The sequence below is a fragment of the Acipenser ruthenus genome, chromosome 17 (genome assembly GCF_902713425.1).
Source record: "Acipenser ruthenus chromosome 17, fAciRut3.2 maternal haplotype, whole genome shotgun sequence".
NCBI classification, from domain to species: domain Eukaryota; kingdom Metazoa; phylum Chordata; class Actinopteri; order Acipenseriformes; family Acipenseridae; genus Acipenser; species Acipenser ruthenus.
In genome coordinates this window covers 5055654-5075520 of record NC_081205.1, presented here as the reverse complement: position 1 = coordinate 5075520, position 19867 = coordinate 5055654, and the positions used below count along the sequence as shown (strand labels likewise).

At 37.1% G+C, this 19867-nt stretch overlaps 2 protein-coding genes across 4 annotated transcripts in view; one reads left to right on the top strand and one right to left on the bottom strand.

Moving 5' to 3' along the window:
* Window positions 1–3354: 3354 nt before the first annotated feature.
* Window positions 3355–4522, bottom strand: LOC117423609 (somatostatin receptor type 2-like). The gene has a single exon (XM_034039670.2). The coding sequence runs from the start codon at window positions 4460–4462 to the stop codon at window positions 3413–3415; it is 1050 nt and encodes a 349-aa protein (XP_033895561.1). The 5' UTR covers window positions 4463–4522; the 3' UTR covers window positions 3355–3412.
* A 6538-nt stretch (window positions 4523–11060) lies between these two features.
* The window catches only part of LOC117423027 (zinc transporter ZIP11-like), a 138750-nt gene continuing 129943 nt past the window's right edge, over window positions 11061–19867 (top strand). Inside the window, exons 1-4 of one of the 3 annotated variants that reach the window (XM_058989842.1) lie at window positions 11061–11194; window positions 11857–11954; window positions 12878–12994; window positions 13620–13658. In XM_058989842.1, the coding sequence (XP_058845825.1) occupies window positions 12887–12994; window positions 13620–13658 (147 nt within the window). In that variant the 5' untranslated portion in view covers window positions 11061–11194; window positions 11857–11954; window positions 12878–12886. Of the gene's footprint in view, window positions 11316–11856; window positions 11955–12877; window positions 12995–13619; window positions 13659–19867 lie in introns of all 3 variants that reach the window. The other 2 variants (XM_034038371.3, XM_034038370.3) reach the window with 2 other exon arrangements.

Sequence of the window (19867 nt, the reverse complement as noted above, 5' to 3'; positions counted from 1 at the left end):
CACCATAGACACCCGACCACGCTGTCACACTCGACCACGCTGTCACACTCATCCAGAAATTTGTACTTAATGCCATCATGCATTATACATAACCGCTCCAACTAATAAATAAATTAAGAATTACAGTAAAATACACATATTAAATATATTAAACTTTACTTGTTTATGAACTGGTCCCACTATCGTATCCATCACACTTATGTGGTGACATGTTAAACTGCAAAATTACTGAGCAAATTTACCAAACTTTTATAATCTATTGAGGAAACTTGATCTCAGGCTATTTGTACTCGAAGTGTTGTACTTGCATGAACACGAAAGCCCAAATGATAGCTTGTGCCAGTGTTGTGCTTACAGATAGCAATATTATAATGGATGACTGCAGACTGCTCAATTTTATTTTATGACTAGACAAGCATTTTCTTTTTTTTCTGTGAATGTACACTTTCGGTTGAATTATGCTTAGGTTAAGGACTAAAATGCTTGTTGAAAAACCTAAAGCACTTTCTAATATATAGTACTAAAAATTAATATATATATATATATATATATGGATTTCACATTACTACCTTTGTGTGGCCATACCAGAGTACATTCAAGATTTATAAAATCAATTTCAGGATTACAGGGATCATCTTTTTGTCATGCTGGCATTATCGCTTGCTTTTAGATGGCATTCATCTTTGATTCATGATCCTTTTGGCTTGATCAGTATCTTGAAATGATCTCTTGAAACATGCCAATAAACAAACAAATAAATCCTGCAGTTTTCCTAGCTGTCTCCATTTGCAGTATTTATCAGCAGTGCAAACATCATTAGTGACTCAGGGTGTCCTGCTAACGCTCTAGTATGGAAACAAATTAGATCAAAGCCTGGGTGCCTCCGGGGTCCCTATTGAACTAGCAAGGAACTGACAAATCAGAGAGCCTTCCCTTATTGATGATGGATTCATATCCCCTCTGAGAACTCTGCATGATTGGAATGTGCCACTATGCACATATGTCACAATGGGATTCTAGGCTATATCTTGAGAATTATTCATCCAATTTTGATGACACTTTGAGTGAATATTCCTGAGTCTCTGATTGGTTGACAAATGAAGGCTGTGTCTTCAGAATGCTCTTCTGAATTTGATGAAACTGCATGGATATTTGTTAATATAATTTTAGACCAAAATATTCATGTATGTAGCCCTGTTTCCCACCATATATATATATATATATATATATATATATATATAACATTTTAAAATTATATTTAAAGACAAATGAGACTCTAAATACTCCAAAGCGACTCTGTTAGAGATGTTCGTTTTCACAAAGAGACCTTCTTTAAATGATTTGGATCTGTTGCTGCTTAGATCAGTTGAATAGATCACATGGTCCACAACTTCAAACTCCCTATTAGACATCCGTAGCCTATAAATCAGATACTGTGCATAGATGCACTATTTAAAACATTAATAGTGTAATTAATGCCACATTCTTTCTTAGTTTTTTTTTATGTCTCCTGTGTTTATGTTAAGTGTACTCTATAATAAAATACGTCTTATTTAATATTTTAAGCTGATATGTATTTATTTGCGAAGGGCACAAGTAAGAAGTCATATTTTTTAAATTAGATTTTATGGTACAGAATGTTTAAATGTACTACACTACTGTACATCCTTAGATTGCTCATGCAAGAGTAAGAGAAAAAAGGACAATTATGAATGGTTAATTTTATTTGTCTGTAAATTCCTCATTTAGTACAATACAGCTATATGTTCCAGTACACATAGAGATATACATATATACTATTACATCATGTTACACATTAAATGATATATAACATATAAAGGCAATTGGGGTTTATTATGTGGTGAAGAGCACATATTTTCTAAATGAATGACTAATTACAGAGAGTTCTCACTTCTGGCACACAGAATTCCAGGAAGTGGGCTACGTACTGCTGTTAAGTCATTTTGCAGATACTAAGATGGACATTTTTTTTACATTTGTCTACAAGCTTGTGTCATAAATGAACAATGTTCTTATTAACACAGCAATAAGTACAGCATTGTTTCTTCTCTATCATATGATTATTATTTTTCTTAATACAACATGTACCCTTTAACAGATAGTAACATTTCTGTGGGCTTATGAGTTATATAAAATCTGTGCATTCTGGTAATAACGTTTTATATAGGTTTCTGAGCCATGCATGTTATACACAGAGTATGCATTGCACACAGGATGTGCATTATACACAAGGAGCGTGTTATTTTAATTTCGTTTTAATTGAAAAATACTGGTTTCAAATTTTTATATCCATACAAAATATATTTTCTGTCCCTGCACAGCCCTTGTCTTTAATTTAAAAAAAAAAAACTCTTAAAAAAGGAAATAATAATTGCTAAATAAAGTAATAACTTGTGGTGTTACCTGATATTTGCACTCTCACACCCCACAGCATCTCTATACAAAGAAAATCATTTAACCACAATCAAGTTACAATACATTATTTTAAGTCTAAAAAGCAAATCAAACTAAACCCTTACAAACATCCTACATACATCAATACGGTTCATGTGTGGCCAGATCAATGCATTGGATATAACACAATAATACATCATTGCTGCCTGATCAGATGGGCAGTAAACAGGGTCTCTTGGCAGCATTTGACGATTGAAAGGATGGCCAAGGCATTACCTTAGAGAGTTTTTGTGACCTTAAAAGCCCTTGACCGATAGACACAACCTTTTTATTTTCTATTAGACAAGATTACATACTTGGGTTCCAGCACTGTGAAAAGAAACAAAATGTACTCTGCTTTAAAATGCACAATAAAATGACACCAATTATCAAAGCAGCCTGCATCCACAGAGTTTCGCACTCATTAGTAACAGTGATTTTAAAGCTGTTGTGTCCCAGTAACAGGGCAACACCCAAGTGCTCCCTTGAACCTGCACTCATAACAGAATCATCAGCACTCGAGTGTTTCCTCTTGGGAATAAGAATGTTTTCTTTTTTATTTTCTAGGATCTTTTGTTTTCCCCAGAATCTAGAAGCAAACCCATTGTATCTGAACTCATTCCCTCTTACCTTAAAGACAGCAGCTGCCATTTCTGCTAATGTTTTCCAAGAATTGCTTGATGCATAAGCTAAGTGTTACATCTCCAATAGAAATTATATTTGGTGATAGTTTCAGCTTTAATTGTCAGTAGCCACAGAACAGCTGCACACAGTATAATTCATCAATAAATTATGGATCATGAGAATGTAATTTAGTCTAAAACCACATGGAAAATAACAATGGCACTTCCTTCAGGTGTGTATCAAATCTTACTGTAGACAGTTACCAAACCTTTATCCACTGATGGCCATGTTAATGTTTTCTGTGATTACAGTAGATGTCTAAGGTCTCTTCCTCTTATTCCCCGCTGGATAAGGTCACTCGAGATTCAGGCAGGTCATTGAGCTGGTAGTTTTCCAAACTGGATTCCTCCCGGACGCCCCTGCTGCTCTTCTTGGGACACAGAATCCTCTGGAAGCTCCTCCTGAAGTTTGTTGAGAGGCATGCATACAATATGGGGTTGGCGCAGCTGTTTGAATAAGAGAGAAGAACCACGAATTCAAAGAGCCTGGTGAGGGACAGAGTGGTAGCCAATGGCATCAGGAGAAAACAGAAATTAATTATGTAAAATGGCAGCCAACAAATGGCAAAAACCACCACTATCGTGACCACCATCTTGGTTACCCTTTTCTCTGAGACTTCTGCCTCCCTGGTGTAAGGGTTTATGACGGCAGTCCTCAACTTGACCACCAGTAACATGTAGCACAGTGAGATTACAATGAAGGGCAGGGCAAATCCAAGCACAAAGGTGTAGATCATAAAGGCAGCAGACCAGGTCTCGTAGGGAGCTGGTAGAACAAAAATGCACAGACTGAACTCCACTCTGGAATAGATGCCCATGGGAATCACCGGCAGGAAGGAGAAGAACCACAGGAGGATGCTGACTATCTTGGCCACGTTTGGAGAGCGCCATTTGGAGAATCTGATTGGATGGACCACGGCCAAGTACCTGTCAACACTCATGACAGTCAAGCAGAAGACACTTGTGAACTGGTTGATCCCGTCCAGGATCATGACCAGTTTACACATGAAACTGCCGAATATCCAGCGGTTGAGGAACATCTGTAGAGCCAGGAAGGGAAGCCCCAGCATGAACAAGCCATCAGCCACGGCCAGGTTGAAGATATAAATGTTAGCCACAGTTTTCATCTTGTCCAAGTGGAGAATGATGGCAATCACCAATGAGTTTCCAGCAAGTCCCAACACGCAAACCATGCAGTAGAGTCCAGCCATAAGGACTTTGAAGATGCTTGTAGGAACATCATCCTCATAGTCTAGGGTGTCATTGAAGAAACCAAATGAGATATTCTGAACAGGATCTGTAGCAGACAAGTCCAGTGATTCCATTTTTTGAGCAATATATTGAAGGAGGAAAATATATTTAAAATGACAATAAAATGTAGGACTAGAGAGTCAGTGTATGTTTGGTTACCAAATGTCCTCTAGGTTCACTGATAAAATATTCTCATTCTTCGTAACCAAAAATCCATTGTGAAAAATGAAACTAACTTAGAAGACATTTCTAAAATTAATTTTAAAAAATTGACTTTCTTTCAAAAGAAAAACGGCCCATATGCTAAAATGATTTAAAACCCAGATGTCAAATTAGAATATTAGACGCAAAAACAAGACCAATAACATAAAAATCGAACAGTACAAGAACTGAAATGAAATTCCTTTAAAAAAATTTCCTTGCCGAAAGAATTCCAAAAAGAGAAGGAGCACGCTTGCTTGTGCTGTTGGTCCCAGAGATTTAGCTGGTCTTATATCATGCTGTTTCCAAGGTGCAGATGGCTCCATCTGTTGCAGATCTTTTGTTTTCATGATTAAACATTCTCCCTGAAATAGTTTCCAACTTTTTTTTTGTCCTGTGGTCTTTAGTTACGTTGTCAGTGGAAAGAAAGCTCAGAGTGACTGCTGCAGCATGCTTCACTGGCAGCTACTGAAACAACAATAGGAACTCATAGAAAGTTTACTTCTTCTTCCACGAGTAATGGTCACATTTTATTAAAATGGACAAATCAATTCGCTAAGCCTTTTTTTTCAACCTTAATATGAAACATGGTTCGCCTATGTTGTTTCAACCAGAAAACAGAATTCTTGGCATTTATAAATGCATGAAACAGGTCAACGTAATGAACACAGCATAGTTAATTTTTAACAGATTAGGTGTCAACCAGGAGGAGCTGGCTAGACTTGGGGCAGCCTGTGTAATTATAAGGAAGGGGTGAGACCAACAAAAAAAGAATCTTGAATCAATTTGTTTCAAGGTATGCAGGGAATGACTTTATTTGGAAGAGGGGCATTTTACAGAAAGTTTATTGGCCAAACATTCCTCGTAATTTATTAACTCTTTCCTGTTGAACCGGGTTTTATAGGCCCTCATAAACTGTGCTGCACAATTCATGTAGACTAAGCGACCGTGCCGGATTCCAAAGAAAACCAACATCTTTGTTATTACAGATCCATCAACAAGTCCTCCAGGACCTCGTGAAAATAAAGGATCCTGCCGGACTGAACCTACGTCAGCGGCCCTCGGGATGGGAGCTCCATCAGCAGGGAGCTGTTCGTCTGACAACCTCACACACAGGCATTCCATCCTCCTTACTGGATTTCCTCTCTCTGATTTTGTTATTTTTTTGGACGCTTGCTTCTGAAGCTGACTTCGGACTTGAGCTAGATTTTAACATTAGCCTTGAATTTCAGAGCAATGGTGAACTCTTCAACTCCTCTTAATTGATACACTGCAGATGAACTTATTATTATTATTATTATTATTATTATTATTATTATTATTATTATTATTATTTATTTCTTAGCAGATGCCTTATCCAGGGCGACTTACAATTGTTACAAGAAATCACATTATTTTTACATACAATTACATTATTTTTTGACACATTATTGTTACATACAATTACCCATTTATACAGTTGGGTTTTTACTGGAGCAATCTAGGTAAAGTACCTTGTTCAAGGGTACAGCAGCAGTGTCCCACACCTAGGATTGAACCCACGACCCTCTGGTCAAGAGTCCAGAGCCCTAACCACTACTCCACACTTCTGCCCTATCTACTATTTAAAACTTTTTTTTGGAGTGCCCACTTATTTTACCCCCAATTTAGAATGCCCAATGAATTGTTTCCCCTCACCGCAGCAATACCCCACACAGACTTTCCAGTTCTATAACAGCAATTTCAGCTGCAGGCATACGCACTTCCTCCCTTCTTGCTACACAACTAAACTAGAATGTTCCAGCATTACCTGTAGCAGACAATGGAATGAAGCAAGAGCTTGGTAAATCACTCCCACTGGTAGGTGAAAGGTTAAAGCACTGCGAGGAGCTCTGCTGTAGTTTTATTGCATTTTTTCCCCCATAAAAGATCAAGTTACGTAGCTACTGTGATGCTGAAGAAAACCGCAATGACAGAACTCCATTTTTATAAGCTTCCACATTGTATGCGGGCCACCTACAGTGATTTCTATTAAAATAATAGACTGTTTTTAAAAACAACTGGACATTCAGTATGGAAGCAGAGCAGAATTTCCTGGCACTGGTTTGGCAGAGAATAATTAATTGGGGAGCTTGAACTGAACCGTCAATCAACACACCCACGGTCAGAATATGTGACCCTAGTGCATCACACGCTTCCCTCCTAAAATTTGAGGCACCAACTGCAGCCTCTTTCTGCACATTTTCACAATCTGGCACTAGCATAGCTCACACATACAGGCGCAGTGAGCCAAAGCAACTTTACAGCATCTGGTGCAAAAGAGTAACAGTAATATAACATTAACATAATAAGACCTCAATAAAGAGCTTGTAATTAACTTGTAGTGCTACTCAACCGATGAAGGCTTCAGCCCCTGATGGCATTAGTTGTGATTACATCTCGTACTTGCTAATGCTCCCTTACCGCCGCAAAGCTTAAGGTAACTTTGTCCAGCTCTAAGGCTGCTGCTTTGGGTATACCTTTTTGCTTCTGGCTTACAAGGCAGTTCATAGCCTTGGACCTGTATACTTGTGTGAGCCTCTTACTCCCTATATGCATGGCTGCAGCTGATCTTTTGGTAGTCCCATAGTTCCTAGGCTTTTAGTTACCACTCTCCACAGCTCCAGAATTCTCTCCAGCCTAATTAGGAGCGCAGGAACAGCTGATATTTTTAATGCTAGGCTGAATACTTTTTGATCAGGATTTTTTTTTTTTTATCTAGTTCTGTGGGAGCTAGTTCTGTAGTGTCCTGGGTTGCTTGTACATGATGGACACTATATGAGAGTAATTGCTATGATAAACAATTATTAAAGTTGTGGTGAATGACTTAATTTTGAACTTTTAAACAGCTTGGCTTAAGCCATTACAACAACAATTAAATCTGCTAGTTAATTATCTCTATATGGGATTTTTTTTTCAGCTTGACTTGTTTACTGTAGAAAAAAGGACAGCTTAAAGCTTGAAACATACCCAGTTGCTAATTGTTTTAAAGGATAGAGCTATAGCTAGCTAGAACCATCTAAAGAGAATGAGTGAACACAATAGCTGCCTTGAAATTACAAGATTTTATAATAGACTTTGTAGATTGCATTTGGATTGATTTCATACAAATATTTATGTGATTATGAGGACTGTCGATTTTTAAAGACTATATTTCCAAAGTGTTAAACCCCAGTCTTTAATTAACTCCTGTTTTTCAGAAGTGGTAAAGCACGTTTTAATTTAAAACTAAAACCAAATAACTAACTTACAGAATATATTCCAAGTTCTCTTAAGCATATCAAGGTGTTTGGTATCTCATTCTGTAACATTAACATGTGTTTTTCTCCTTACAAATGTTAAATAAAGAATGGAGGGAACTCTTTGAAAATAAGGCCTTCAGAGGGCCAAAATTTCAGTAGCCCGTCCCGAGTGGTCATTTTGAAAACCACCTTACTTCAGGAACTCACATAATAAGTTATTAAACACCTAATATGATATTAACAAGTCAGTCAAAAGGAAAATGAAGTCATAAACACAAACAAACTCAACTGGATTTGTCTATAAATAGAAAAATAAATTTTGTAATATTGTAACAACCGCTTGATCCTGATAACAATCGCTGTAGCTGTAATGCTGTAACCTACATATGTATCACTTTGATCCAGATTACAAGTTATGAAAAAGCGTCACAGGGTGTGCCAGCAGGAAATCCCATTTTACCAGTCACAACTCTTTGTGTGTGTGGGTATGCCCTTATAGAGGTGTACAATGGGATACCAAAGTGTTGTAAAGCACAGAATGCAGCAAAGAATGAATCCTACTCTTTTAAGCCTAATTAAGCTCCCATTAAAATCTGTAACTGCCCAAACTACTATGCAATTGGCAGAACATGAATAAGAATGGTAAAGCATACTAGAAGTCATAATAAAGTATGATAGGTTGTCATGGTGTTGTAGCGTTTATTATATATATATATATATATATATATATATATATATATATATATATATATATATATATACACACTAGATTTTTATATTTTTGAGAAAAAAAGAAAAACTGTTTCTGTTTTCCAAATTAGTTTTTAAAGACAAATATGGTCTCATAGTTTTTGTTTTGTTTTTAGCAGAAGCAGTCAGAACATATTAGGGATATAGACTGTGTTACTAATTTCAGTACAGTAGGTTCCTGTGCAGTGTTGCTTCAAGGCTGCAATACTCAAATATATTCTGCTCTGAAAATAAATTGGTACGATAGGAAAAAGCACCTCATGAATATTTGAGTTTTTGTTTTCGAGGTGAAGAGAATTTCAGGTTTCACTGAGTTCTCACGAAACCTGCCAGGCCTCTCAGATTGATTGACTGGTTTGTGGCCTCTTGAGTGCCTCTGGTTAAATTGATATGCAATCCCCAGCCTCACTGAAGGGAAAGCATATTCTGCTTCACTTCATCATTCCCCTAATCAATTAACTGTATATTCCTCATTGTGATACTAAGCTACTTCCTATTGATGTGGTCTTCCCAGAGATAATGAAGGGTAAGCTAGCACGATCACTGATTATCCATTCAGCAGAGAATCCATGCAGCACAAGTACTACCATACTTCTGTGCATTCATTTAACCCACCCACCATACTGATTAAAATCTTTCTACCACATGGTTTTCCTATTGAAAGTCAATCTGCAATCTTCATAGCAGGCAATTACTGTACATTTCTACAGGCAAATAATGAATACATAATTGTAGGAAACTGCAAACAAAACAGAGGGTTCAGCTATGCTGTTCTGAGACCAGTTTTTGATCCAGCCTAATCATACACATGTGGTTTGATGGCCTCCCTGCCTATTATAATTGTGCATCATAGCATAACAATCTTAGTTGTTGAGTGCAGTAGGTGATAGATTTATCAATAGGAGATGCCTGGGTTGGACCATGTTCCCTGAATGCGACCACATGTAAGAGAAAAATGAAACAATTGGTAGTTTGTAAGTTCATAAAGTCATGCTGTTTTAAAGACATTTCAGTAGTTCGGGACAAACACCAATCACAAAATGTTTTAGTACAAATATTTATTGTAGAGAATGCGGAGTATGCGATTTTACAGAAAAGTATGCTGTATATACACATTCATTTGGTATCAAACCTAACTTTCGCTGCCTGGCCGACTGGACGAGGCTGAGACCCCCATTGATAAAACATATAAATTGTTATTAAGAAAGGTGGAGATGGGGAGGTGGTGGGTTACGATGAAATCAAAACGCAACTGAGAGATAAGTGCAGAGGGTGTTTATAGTGCTAACAATTTAATTAGCTAATGTGTAAATTGAATGATTCAACTTGGTGACGCGGAGATTGGTGTCTGACCCTCCTCCCGAACTTTAATTATAAATTTCATTAATACTGGTATGTCAACATTAAATTGTACTGTATAATAATAGGGTGGTGTGATTGGTGGTATTTGACTGGTCCAATCACAATGACACTGTTTATAAAGGTGCAATTAGTTGCATGTTTGTGTAAAGCAAACCTAAAAAGTATTTTGCGTGGTGTTATCGTGGAGCATTTAAACAAAAAACAATGAGGACGAGATGCTCTGAACTGGATCACTTTGTCGTTTCAACTTTGTCCTTTTCTTTTTTTGGTCAAAACAACTGCCATGGTTAGAGACTTGCAATGTTTAATAAAAAACAGATGCATGTTTTCCCAATTTGGTATCATTTCAGTGTTTTTCATATTTACACAAAATGTACCAGTTAAGGGATCCAGTTTCAAAATGAAGGTGAAACAAAACCTGGATTGTTATAAACACCCATGCAGTAGCAGGCAGTAATACTGTATATTATTGTATATATTACTTAGCGTGGCTTTCGCTTCGGTACCCTTTTTATCACGAGAAGGAATTATTTCGTTCTAGCAGCAGTAACTTTCTCAATAAGTTGTCCGCCTATATCATACTGGCTTTCCGTATACTGTATTATTCAGATGAAAACCAGACTCTGTACACTATTATCTTTCACAAACAATACAAAAGCAATTCGATTATGTTGTGCTAGGTTTTGCAAACTATCGTACTGTTAGAACGACAGCTCACATTTTACAAAACGAACAATCTGACACCCGGAACAGCTAACGGAACGCCTTCAGGAAAACCTTACACTGACGCTGCACAAGGGTAGAGCAGTGTGGCCAAGTCTCACGAGAAAAAAAAGCGGCATTGCCTTTCAAAACAAGCCCGAAGCAAGCCCAATCCATTTCAGATGGAGGGTAGTGGGGGTGTTTATGTAAAATACCATTTTTTTTCTAATGACGTGCATATACATTAACACCAGTCAATCACCAAAACCACTCCTACAACCATTTTTAACTGTTGAAGTCACGTCACCTATTTAAAAAAAAAAAACCAAAAAACAAAAAAACGCGTCTCTCAAGAAAAACAAGCCAGATTCTTCTTATTATAAGCGGACTTGGCAACTGTGGGGTAGAGCTATCAATCACCATAGCCAATGACAGTCTACGGTAGGCGGTTCTTGATGAGTTTTTAGAGACACGTGTACATGGAACCAGGAAGTGACTAGTGGACTTTCACTGGTGCATGTTGGATTGAAAGTAAGCAAGTACTGTAATCGGTATTTTTGTTTGTAAAAAAAGAAATGCAAAAGGAACAAAAAAAAATAGTTTCTAGTTAATTGATTATCTATTACTCAGCATGCTTACTGATTAACTGCAGGTACCGTATACAAAAGCATTTTTTTGCATTGTACTACAGTATATTCTGAAATGCGATACAAAAAGCGTCGTTAATATAAAATAAATGATTTATGTATAATAGTAGATTATTGTAAAAAAAAGTCGTTAAGGTGCAGTATTCATTATGCACGCAACGTAATGTGCAGGTATGCAATTAAGCGAGGGTATGTTTTATTTGTTTTGCATTCAAAATGAGCAAGCATCTACCCTGTAAAAATAATTTAAACACGATCTCTTTGTAACCATTAAAGCTGCAGGTTGTTCTACATTTGGTCTCATGTCATGATGCCATTTTTCAATAGAACTGTTATCTGGTTATAAACTGTTGTTATGGGCATTGAATGGGGGAAAAAACCAGCATAAGACAAGTTGGACAAGCTTGTTGTATGTGTGGTTGGGATGCATTGGGGTAAATGGATCTGGTAATCGGAGTTATCAAGCAAAAAAAAAAAAAAAACTACAACAGATGCAGACATCATTGTTCACAAGCTATTGTCACCTGTATCATTTCCTCTCTGCAGACTGCTCCCTAGTACAGACACTTATAAGATTGGAATACAGGAGGTGCTGGGAGGAACCTATTGTCTTCTGAAAACAGAAGGTTAAAAGGAAACAGCAGGTAAGCTTGATACAGGTTAGTTTATTTTAATTCTCTTGGCATACCCACAGAAAACTGGCCTGTATTATTGTAATAATACGAACTATAACTACGTAAGCAATAATACCTAACACAGGATCTCAATTCCAGTAAAATCCGCATTCCTTTCAAAACAGGAAATCAAATCAGGAATTACAGGTCTCTAATGCAGGCAACGGCTTGGGAAACCACACCAGTGACATTGTGAGACACTGTGTTGCTTCTGGGCTGTTGTGGGTGGGAGAAGATTGTGGTTTTTATGTCCTATATATATTCCTCTATTACATTGCAGGCATAGCAATTGATATGTGCCTTGCTTCAATCTTACCTGTTCCTGTGCTGTTAAAGTCTCTACAAGCTTTCATTGTGATTGCATGCCTGCAAATAGCACACACTTAGGGATCTAGTTCATGCAAATCTTGCATTCTTCATAATTTAAATAAGCAATAGAGAAAAGTAGGATAGTGACATTCCATGTCACAGGGATGGATTGATATTTGAAGTTGATTTTATATACCTCATACATGAGATTAATTTGCTCAATATATGTTTGGTTTGAATTGTGGTTTAATCGGCACATGGATTGAACCATGAAGAAAACCCTTAAAGTAATCCTACCCGTCTCTTCTGGGATCTAGTTTTAGATATCAGTGTTCATGAAAGCATGGTTCCTTCCCACTCATTCAGTATGAGAGTACTGAGCCAGTACATTTCCTGTGAGTAGCCCATGCGATTGTCATGGAAACAGAGAAGCACATTTGTGAGACTAATCCTTGCTGTTTTTTTGATGGTAACCAGGCATTCTTTCAATTCCAAGGGTTGCCACTTTTGGACAGATATATGCAGCTTGGAGGAGCATACTATAGTGCATATTTCATTGTGATATTTGTACTGTTTCTCCTCAGGCTGGCAGTATGATTGCAGGATACAGTCCAGTGGTCCAGGCACTCTTAGGTACCCTCTTCACTTGGGCACTTACAGCTGCTGGAGCCGCACTTGTTTTTATATTCTCCAGTGGACAGGTACAGACCGAGAGCCTCTTTAAAGAGTTACAGGACACAGTGTAGTGTTTATAGCATGTGCTTTACTTATCGTTGCTGTCTCCTGTGTTTAATGTGTCACTGCAGTGAATTTTCCAACATAATCGCAATCAGTAAAATACAGACTGGTGCACACATTACTACTTTTGGTGTGAATGGAGAGGCCTTGTTATATTGGCTTCATACTCGGTACACAGCTGTATTCTATGATTCTTACGGCCAAGTTTGATCAAGGGTGTCTACGTACAAGAAAAATGAACCATTTTGTAACTGTTAAAACTTTATATAACGAAAACCCTGCATACATTTGCAGGGTTTTATAAACTACGATAAATATGCTTGTGTGACGACATTGAGGTTAAGTTTCTTCTGTGTAGAGACAGTATAGTTTCAGTTATTATTATTATAAACAATATTACGAACAACTGAAGTGCACCTAGGAGCTAGGACCCTCCGAATAAATATTCTCAACTGATTTTGTTCTACAAAAAGTGTTGTTTTGTTTTTTCTTTTCTGCACAAATGCTATGCTGTGCCTTTTGAATCATTAGTTCTCATGTAAGAAACAGATGGGAGATTTCAAATTGGCCTTTTTCTTCTCTCAACAGAAACGAATCCTGGATGGTAGCCTGGGGTTTGCAGCAGGGGTAAGTGTTGTGTGTTTGAATTGTAAATTCAAGCTCCGGTCCTCCGGAATTTATCCAAACTGAGAAAGACAGCTTCTGATGTTCCTACAGAGAATCCTCAATTGATGGCTTCTGATGGCCCTTTTCTTTTATTCAACCTGGGAAAATACAATCTCCTTTTGTACTGTTCCTTCAGATTCTACTCGCATGCCCTTTTTTGTTAAAAACCAGGATATACAGTGTATCACGATAGGCCAAATGAAGCTTTTTTATTTTGTATATAAATATCTTTATTACATTATTAAATAACATACATGCAGTCTTATAATACAAATATGTAACTTTAACATTCATACATGTATAAATATAAACCCACAACCCATACCTACACCTTCAGTGATAATTATTGCATAATAGGAATAGTATGAGAACAATCGCTTTTCTGTTTCAAATTATTATCTGAAAAATGTCCTCTGCTCTTTAAATGTTGTTTGCAAAAAAAAAAAAAAAGATTATAGAAAAAAATCTAAAGCATCTTTCTAATATGAGTAATAGCCCTGGCTGGACAGAAAGCAGAATAAGTGTACGGCCTCGTGTTCTTTGGTCTGTCTGCCCATTGAAATCTCTTCACCCAGCTTTTATCTGAGCCTCATAGATAGACCTCCAGTGGACATTTCAGGCTGCTTATGAGCTGTTGTTTTATTCAAATGTTATGAATATTTACATGATTTATGAGGTGTGCTCTGGTTTATAGTCATAAACTGGCCCCAGACTGTCCATCTAAATATGTTATACAATATCATTTTACCTATAAAGTGAAACCATTTCAGGGATATACAGTATACTAGGTAAAGTCACATTAAGCATGTTCTAATCCAAACCTGCCTCTTGCTGTGGTAACAGCTTTCAGATTAAAAGCTTCATTATGTTTATTGGATTTTCTTTTGCAAATGAGCTGCCACAGTTTATATACCATGGAAACAGACCCGGTTTCATTTTCCATTCTGTCTACGGAAACAGATTTGTTGTTCCTAAAGGAGTGCTAACCAAGGCATCTGGATTCAGTTTCTTTCCTCTTATTAGCATCAGCAACATTATCACCGGTTTTCTTTAATTGGGGCTATCTAGAGTTTTTAGAGGGTGACTTCAGAACATTTATACTTCCTTCTTTCAAGTACAGTATCACTTCCTGTGGTGACGGTGGAATCAGGCATTCTTATTGGCTCAGGCACCTTTTCTTCTGACTCAGTGTTGTTTTATGTTTCGTGTTTACTTCAAGTGTCTTCTGGTATTCATTCCAACATTGATTGTAATAATTTGCTTAATTAGACCTTTTTACTTGTTTTCAGCTCCTAAAAAGTTGCAGATTTCAAGTTAGCTGTAACATTTTATAAGTGACTTGAACTCTGCAACTTCTTAGTAGCTGAAAACAAGTAAAAATGTCTTAAGCAAATCTTAGTTCAACTAAGAATCTAGTTAAGTCATTGGCTTGGTTTACATGCGCATGAAAATCGAATCTACAGTCACGACAGTGTGACGTTGTCACGCGAATACATCGTGGACGTGGAACAGCAAAAGGATGTCCTTTTGGCAGCGTGACTTTAAGGGCAGGGTCAATTGCTTTCTTACGATTAAAAATAGCTGTAAAAACCCATGTAAATCTCACCTAATCTCCAGAAGAAAGGCCGTACAAAACATACACACACACACACATACATAATGTACGTTTATGGACTACTGTAAAGAACCGCCACAGTTATACTCATACCTACAGCCGGTACATTTTAAACACCATCAATATTAAAATGAAAAACAAACTATTGGATATACCTCAAAAGTGTTATTCAAGCACATCATATCAAACATCTGCACAGCCCAAACGCTGTATTTAAATGAACAATTAAACATAAAAGGGTTTATTTTCTAACTTACCACATGTAATACACTACTTCAAAAAATGAAAAACTGTAATAAAATAAACATTTCAAAGCAAACTAGTGTGTAAACAGGTTTATGTACATACAAAACTGTAAAAACAAAAGTAGTTTTTAATCTAAAATGAAAGTGACATATGATTTCTCTTGCGTGTGTCACTCGTAGCGCAGAATCCAGGTTGAGCTGCTGCAGACTGCAGCTTTGCAGTTTTCTGATCTAAATGTTTCTGCGGAAGCGCTGTGGCTAGCTTCAAGATGAAATATCTCCTGCTGATATTTTCCACGGTGCATTCTTGTACAAAACGAAAGAATTGATGGCTGCCAGGTCCAATAGAGTTAACAACAGTCTTGTATATAGTAAAACTTGTACTTAGTAGAAGTTATATTTTATATAAGTGTGTGTGTGTTGGAAAGGTAACCAGACAAACAAGTAGCTTATGCGTAGCGTAATTCAGAACCTGCACGACAACACGTGAATTCATTTCTCTTGTTAAATGTTTCTATCTTCATGGCAAGGCATGAAGCTCCCCTCATGATATTCAGATTCGTTCTTTTCCTACTGAGTAAGCAGACATGGACATTTAACTATCCCCTCCCCTAAATGACTATGAATTGAGTAATCTGCATTGGTACGGCCGATTTTTTTTTTTCCTAAATCAGAACTGCATAGCAACGCATTTCCTGAAAAGTACGCCAAACACGTCGTGAGGAAAACACATGGGGTCCCCAGGACCAGGGTTGGGAAGCCCTGATTTATCAGCTGGAAACTAATTTTTTGCACTGCTAATGCTATATATATATATATATATATATATATATATATATATATATATATATATATATATATATATATGTGTATGATATTGCCCTACCTTTTTTTTTTTTTAGTACTAGCAAAATTCACTGGCCTCCCTGCTTTTCTTTTTACATGCTAATAATAAAGAGCTCTCGGTTCTAATTTATATTGCATTCTTTCTTGCTAAGGTAAAAATTTGGCTTGATTCCGAGATCTCGCTGGAAAGGGAAAAAATAAATAAATCAATGTTACTGACGTCTTTTGAAAGTGTGTCATTTGCTAAATGACAGCTGTAAGTCAACTTTTACTTCTCCTTTTCCTGATGTGTATGCTGAGGCCTAAATAGCCTATTTATTTTCTAGTTAATTTATTATTTACTTTACTGTCTCTGGGCTGTTTGGGAAAGAGGTGTTTGAATATTAATCCTGTCTGTATTTGCATGTCACCTACTTTGTTGACTGATGTTAATATCTGCTAATATCTGTTAATATCGGGTCAGGGTTTTCTAGTGTTTAATTGCAATATTTTCACTGACATGCCTTTTCTTTTATTGAAGATCTTTTGGCTCTTTGCTTAAAAAAAAGTTTCTCAGTGGAGCAATAGAAGGGGCAATAATAATGTTAAGAAAGCTAATAAGATGCAAATAAATTGATTTTAAAGCAGGGGTTCACACTTCTTTCTAGGATGGAAATAAAATAAATCATTTTAGAAAATTGTACATAAAATTCAGTTTTATTTGCAAATGCTTGTTCATAAAATAGCCCTACTTTATAAGTAGTATTTTTTTTAGATTAATTAATTCTTTAAAATGTCACAGCAGGTTCTGGAATCTCAAGCACATGTTTTGTCACCTGTGAGTCACTTGATCACACAGACTTCCCCTGGGCAATCAACCAGACAAAGCATGGGGCAAGCTGAAAGCAGTTCCCCATATGTTACTAACAGTATAAAATATTATTATCACTTTCTGATGAAAGCCCATGCAATCTGTAGTTAACACACAGCAACAGAATATCAGCCTTAATGCTTTTTTATAAATGTGTTGGTGTGGCCTTTCAGAATGTAATAAAGTCTGAGTAATACATAATACAAAGCAGATCATGTTTTTTTCTTGCAGTAATGCTCATCATATGTTTCCTTGTTCACAGTGTACCAAGGTCATGTTAATGCTAAAAGGAAAAGTACATGAGGGTTTTCTTTTCTGCTATGGGAACCCATTGAACTGCTCATTGTCACCAGTTTTTTGACCTTGAGCTTTCCCACAATCCTTATGTGTCACTTATGAGATACAGATTGAAGGACAGACAGATAGCATCATTGTAGTCCCACGCTTCTGCTGCTTAGAATGTGAAAATAAAACTGTTACTAAAACATTTTTGTTCAACCCACAAAACTGGGCTATACAGGGGCTTTTTATTCTACCTGTGACATTTCATGTTATGTAAAATATTCATGTGTTTGCTTAAGGGTTGAAAATATGCTGAGGACAGATAATCAGGTCATGGGCATAATCAAAAACCTATTAAAACTTAGAAGCACCCACTAAATTTGGCACTAAATAGCCTAACAAAAGACTATATATTTGTAGTATACCCCCTCTAGAGATACTCTACCGAAAGCATGTAGTGTAGGAGGCTTTGCCAGTTAATTTCATTTTGTTGTTTTTGTGTGGTCAGGCTAAATTTGTCAAAAATGGATGGATGGAGGTTAAGGGGTTAACTTTTGTAACCTTGAGAAATGCAAGATGATTAGCACATCAATATAGACTCTGTGTGTTTTCTGTCATTTAAAGCACTCCACCAGAGATCAAACGTTTATTTTTCAAATGTCCTCAAGGCAGCAACAAGAGTTTCAAAATTATTCAGACAATGAAGAGCCACATTTAAGACACGAAGAACGGTTCCAGTGGTCACACAGCTGTGCGTTAAAGGCAGGCAAGCTGGTGGATGTTTTGATGGCTGTTGGCAAAAGCGTTTTAATGATTTGGATGCTCTCCTGGCTCTATTTTCTTTTTGGGGTAATGAGACATTATTTGAAATTACCTCCAATATTCAGGGGTAATTTCAAAGAATGGCTCTACAAGTAGTGACACAAATTGTCAAACGCTTGATTTGCAGTGGATTGTTAGATGATTATAAGCCAATCAAAGGATGCAGCTATACAGCTAAATTAAATCTGGAGTTTGTATCTGCTGGCACTTAAAACATTAAAAGTTATATTTGCAAAAAACCTCACTTGTATTGCTGTAATCCTACTCAGTTTTCTTAAGATTTGTGTTCCTTTGTTTGTGTCTCCCACTGGTAAATGTGGATGACCAGATCCAACCTGTCAGTACATTTGTTTTGTGCACCTCATTGCAAATTATAAGAAAATTAGCATCATTTTTATTTGTGTGGCACATAAATCCATTGCATCTTACAAGGTTAAGGCCTTTTATTCACAGTTGTTTTTTACTTGTACACTGGTTCAGACCAATTGCAAATAATCTGTCCCAGTCTCGGAATTGTGAGCAAACTTAATTTTATAAAAAGTCCCACATGGGGAAAGAAAATCCAGTTGTAATCCTGGCTTCCAAAGAGACCAATTTTAATCTGATGTCCACTAGATACTGTATGATTGTATCTCTGCATGCTGAAGCCTCTTTCGTTATAATTACATGTAGTATGTCAAGAGGTAGTGTATGTCTGCACAGATTTATTTCCTGTAAATGTGTGTCTCCATGTTTGGGTGCATTGTTACTGTGCTGTGCAATTTTGTCCACATTACTTCAAAGATGACATCAAAGGGTTTTATCTAGTGCACCCTTAAATTACCCTTGACGCAACACAGTAGATAACTTGTTTGATCACTGTGAGGCTCGGTAATGAAAACCAGGTCCCCCATTCAATTATTATTATTTTTATTTATTGCAAGCCTTCTGGTTACACAGTGTTATTCTAAGGTAAATATAGGGCACATGTGAAATTACTCTGGCATCTAGTTTGTTTTGTATTTTCTGAGATGAGCAAGGGGTTGCGCACCGCACGCGAGTATCTTAACCACAATGCAAAAGAGCCAGGCTTGTCTGCATTCATGGTTTTAAAAGCTTTTATCCTCATCTCACCGACGGGACAGAACACTGCCCGTTACACTCCCCCTACCCCCCCCTTTGACCCCGGCGATCAGCTGCAACCAATCTAAGAAATCCGTTCACGGCACTAATGTAACAGGACGGACGCTGGGGGCTAACTGCGCACACAATTGAGCCTCTTAACCACAATGCAGAAGAGCCAGGCTCATGTTTTTGGACGTGTCCAGTGACCTACAGGTTGTATTGTAATATTCTTACACTTTGGCTAATCTAGTATAGGTTGACAAGACATTCGCTTCCTCGTGTCTTTGAGGGGAGTGGTGGTGATGACTTTGCTCAGGGCACCAGGGTCAACAATATTCCTGCTCTATTGACCGTGAGATGGGATCATCATCATGGTCTAGCAGATGGCCCCCTTGGTTTCAAGTCA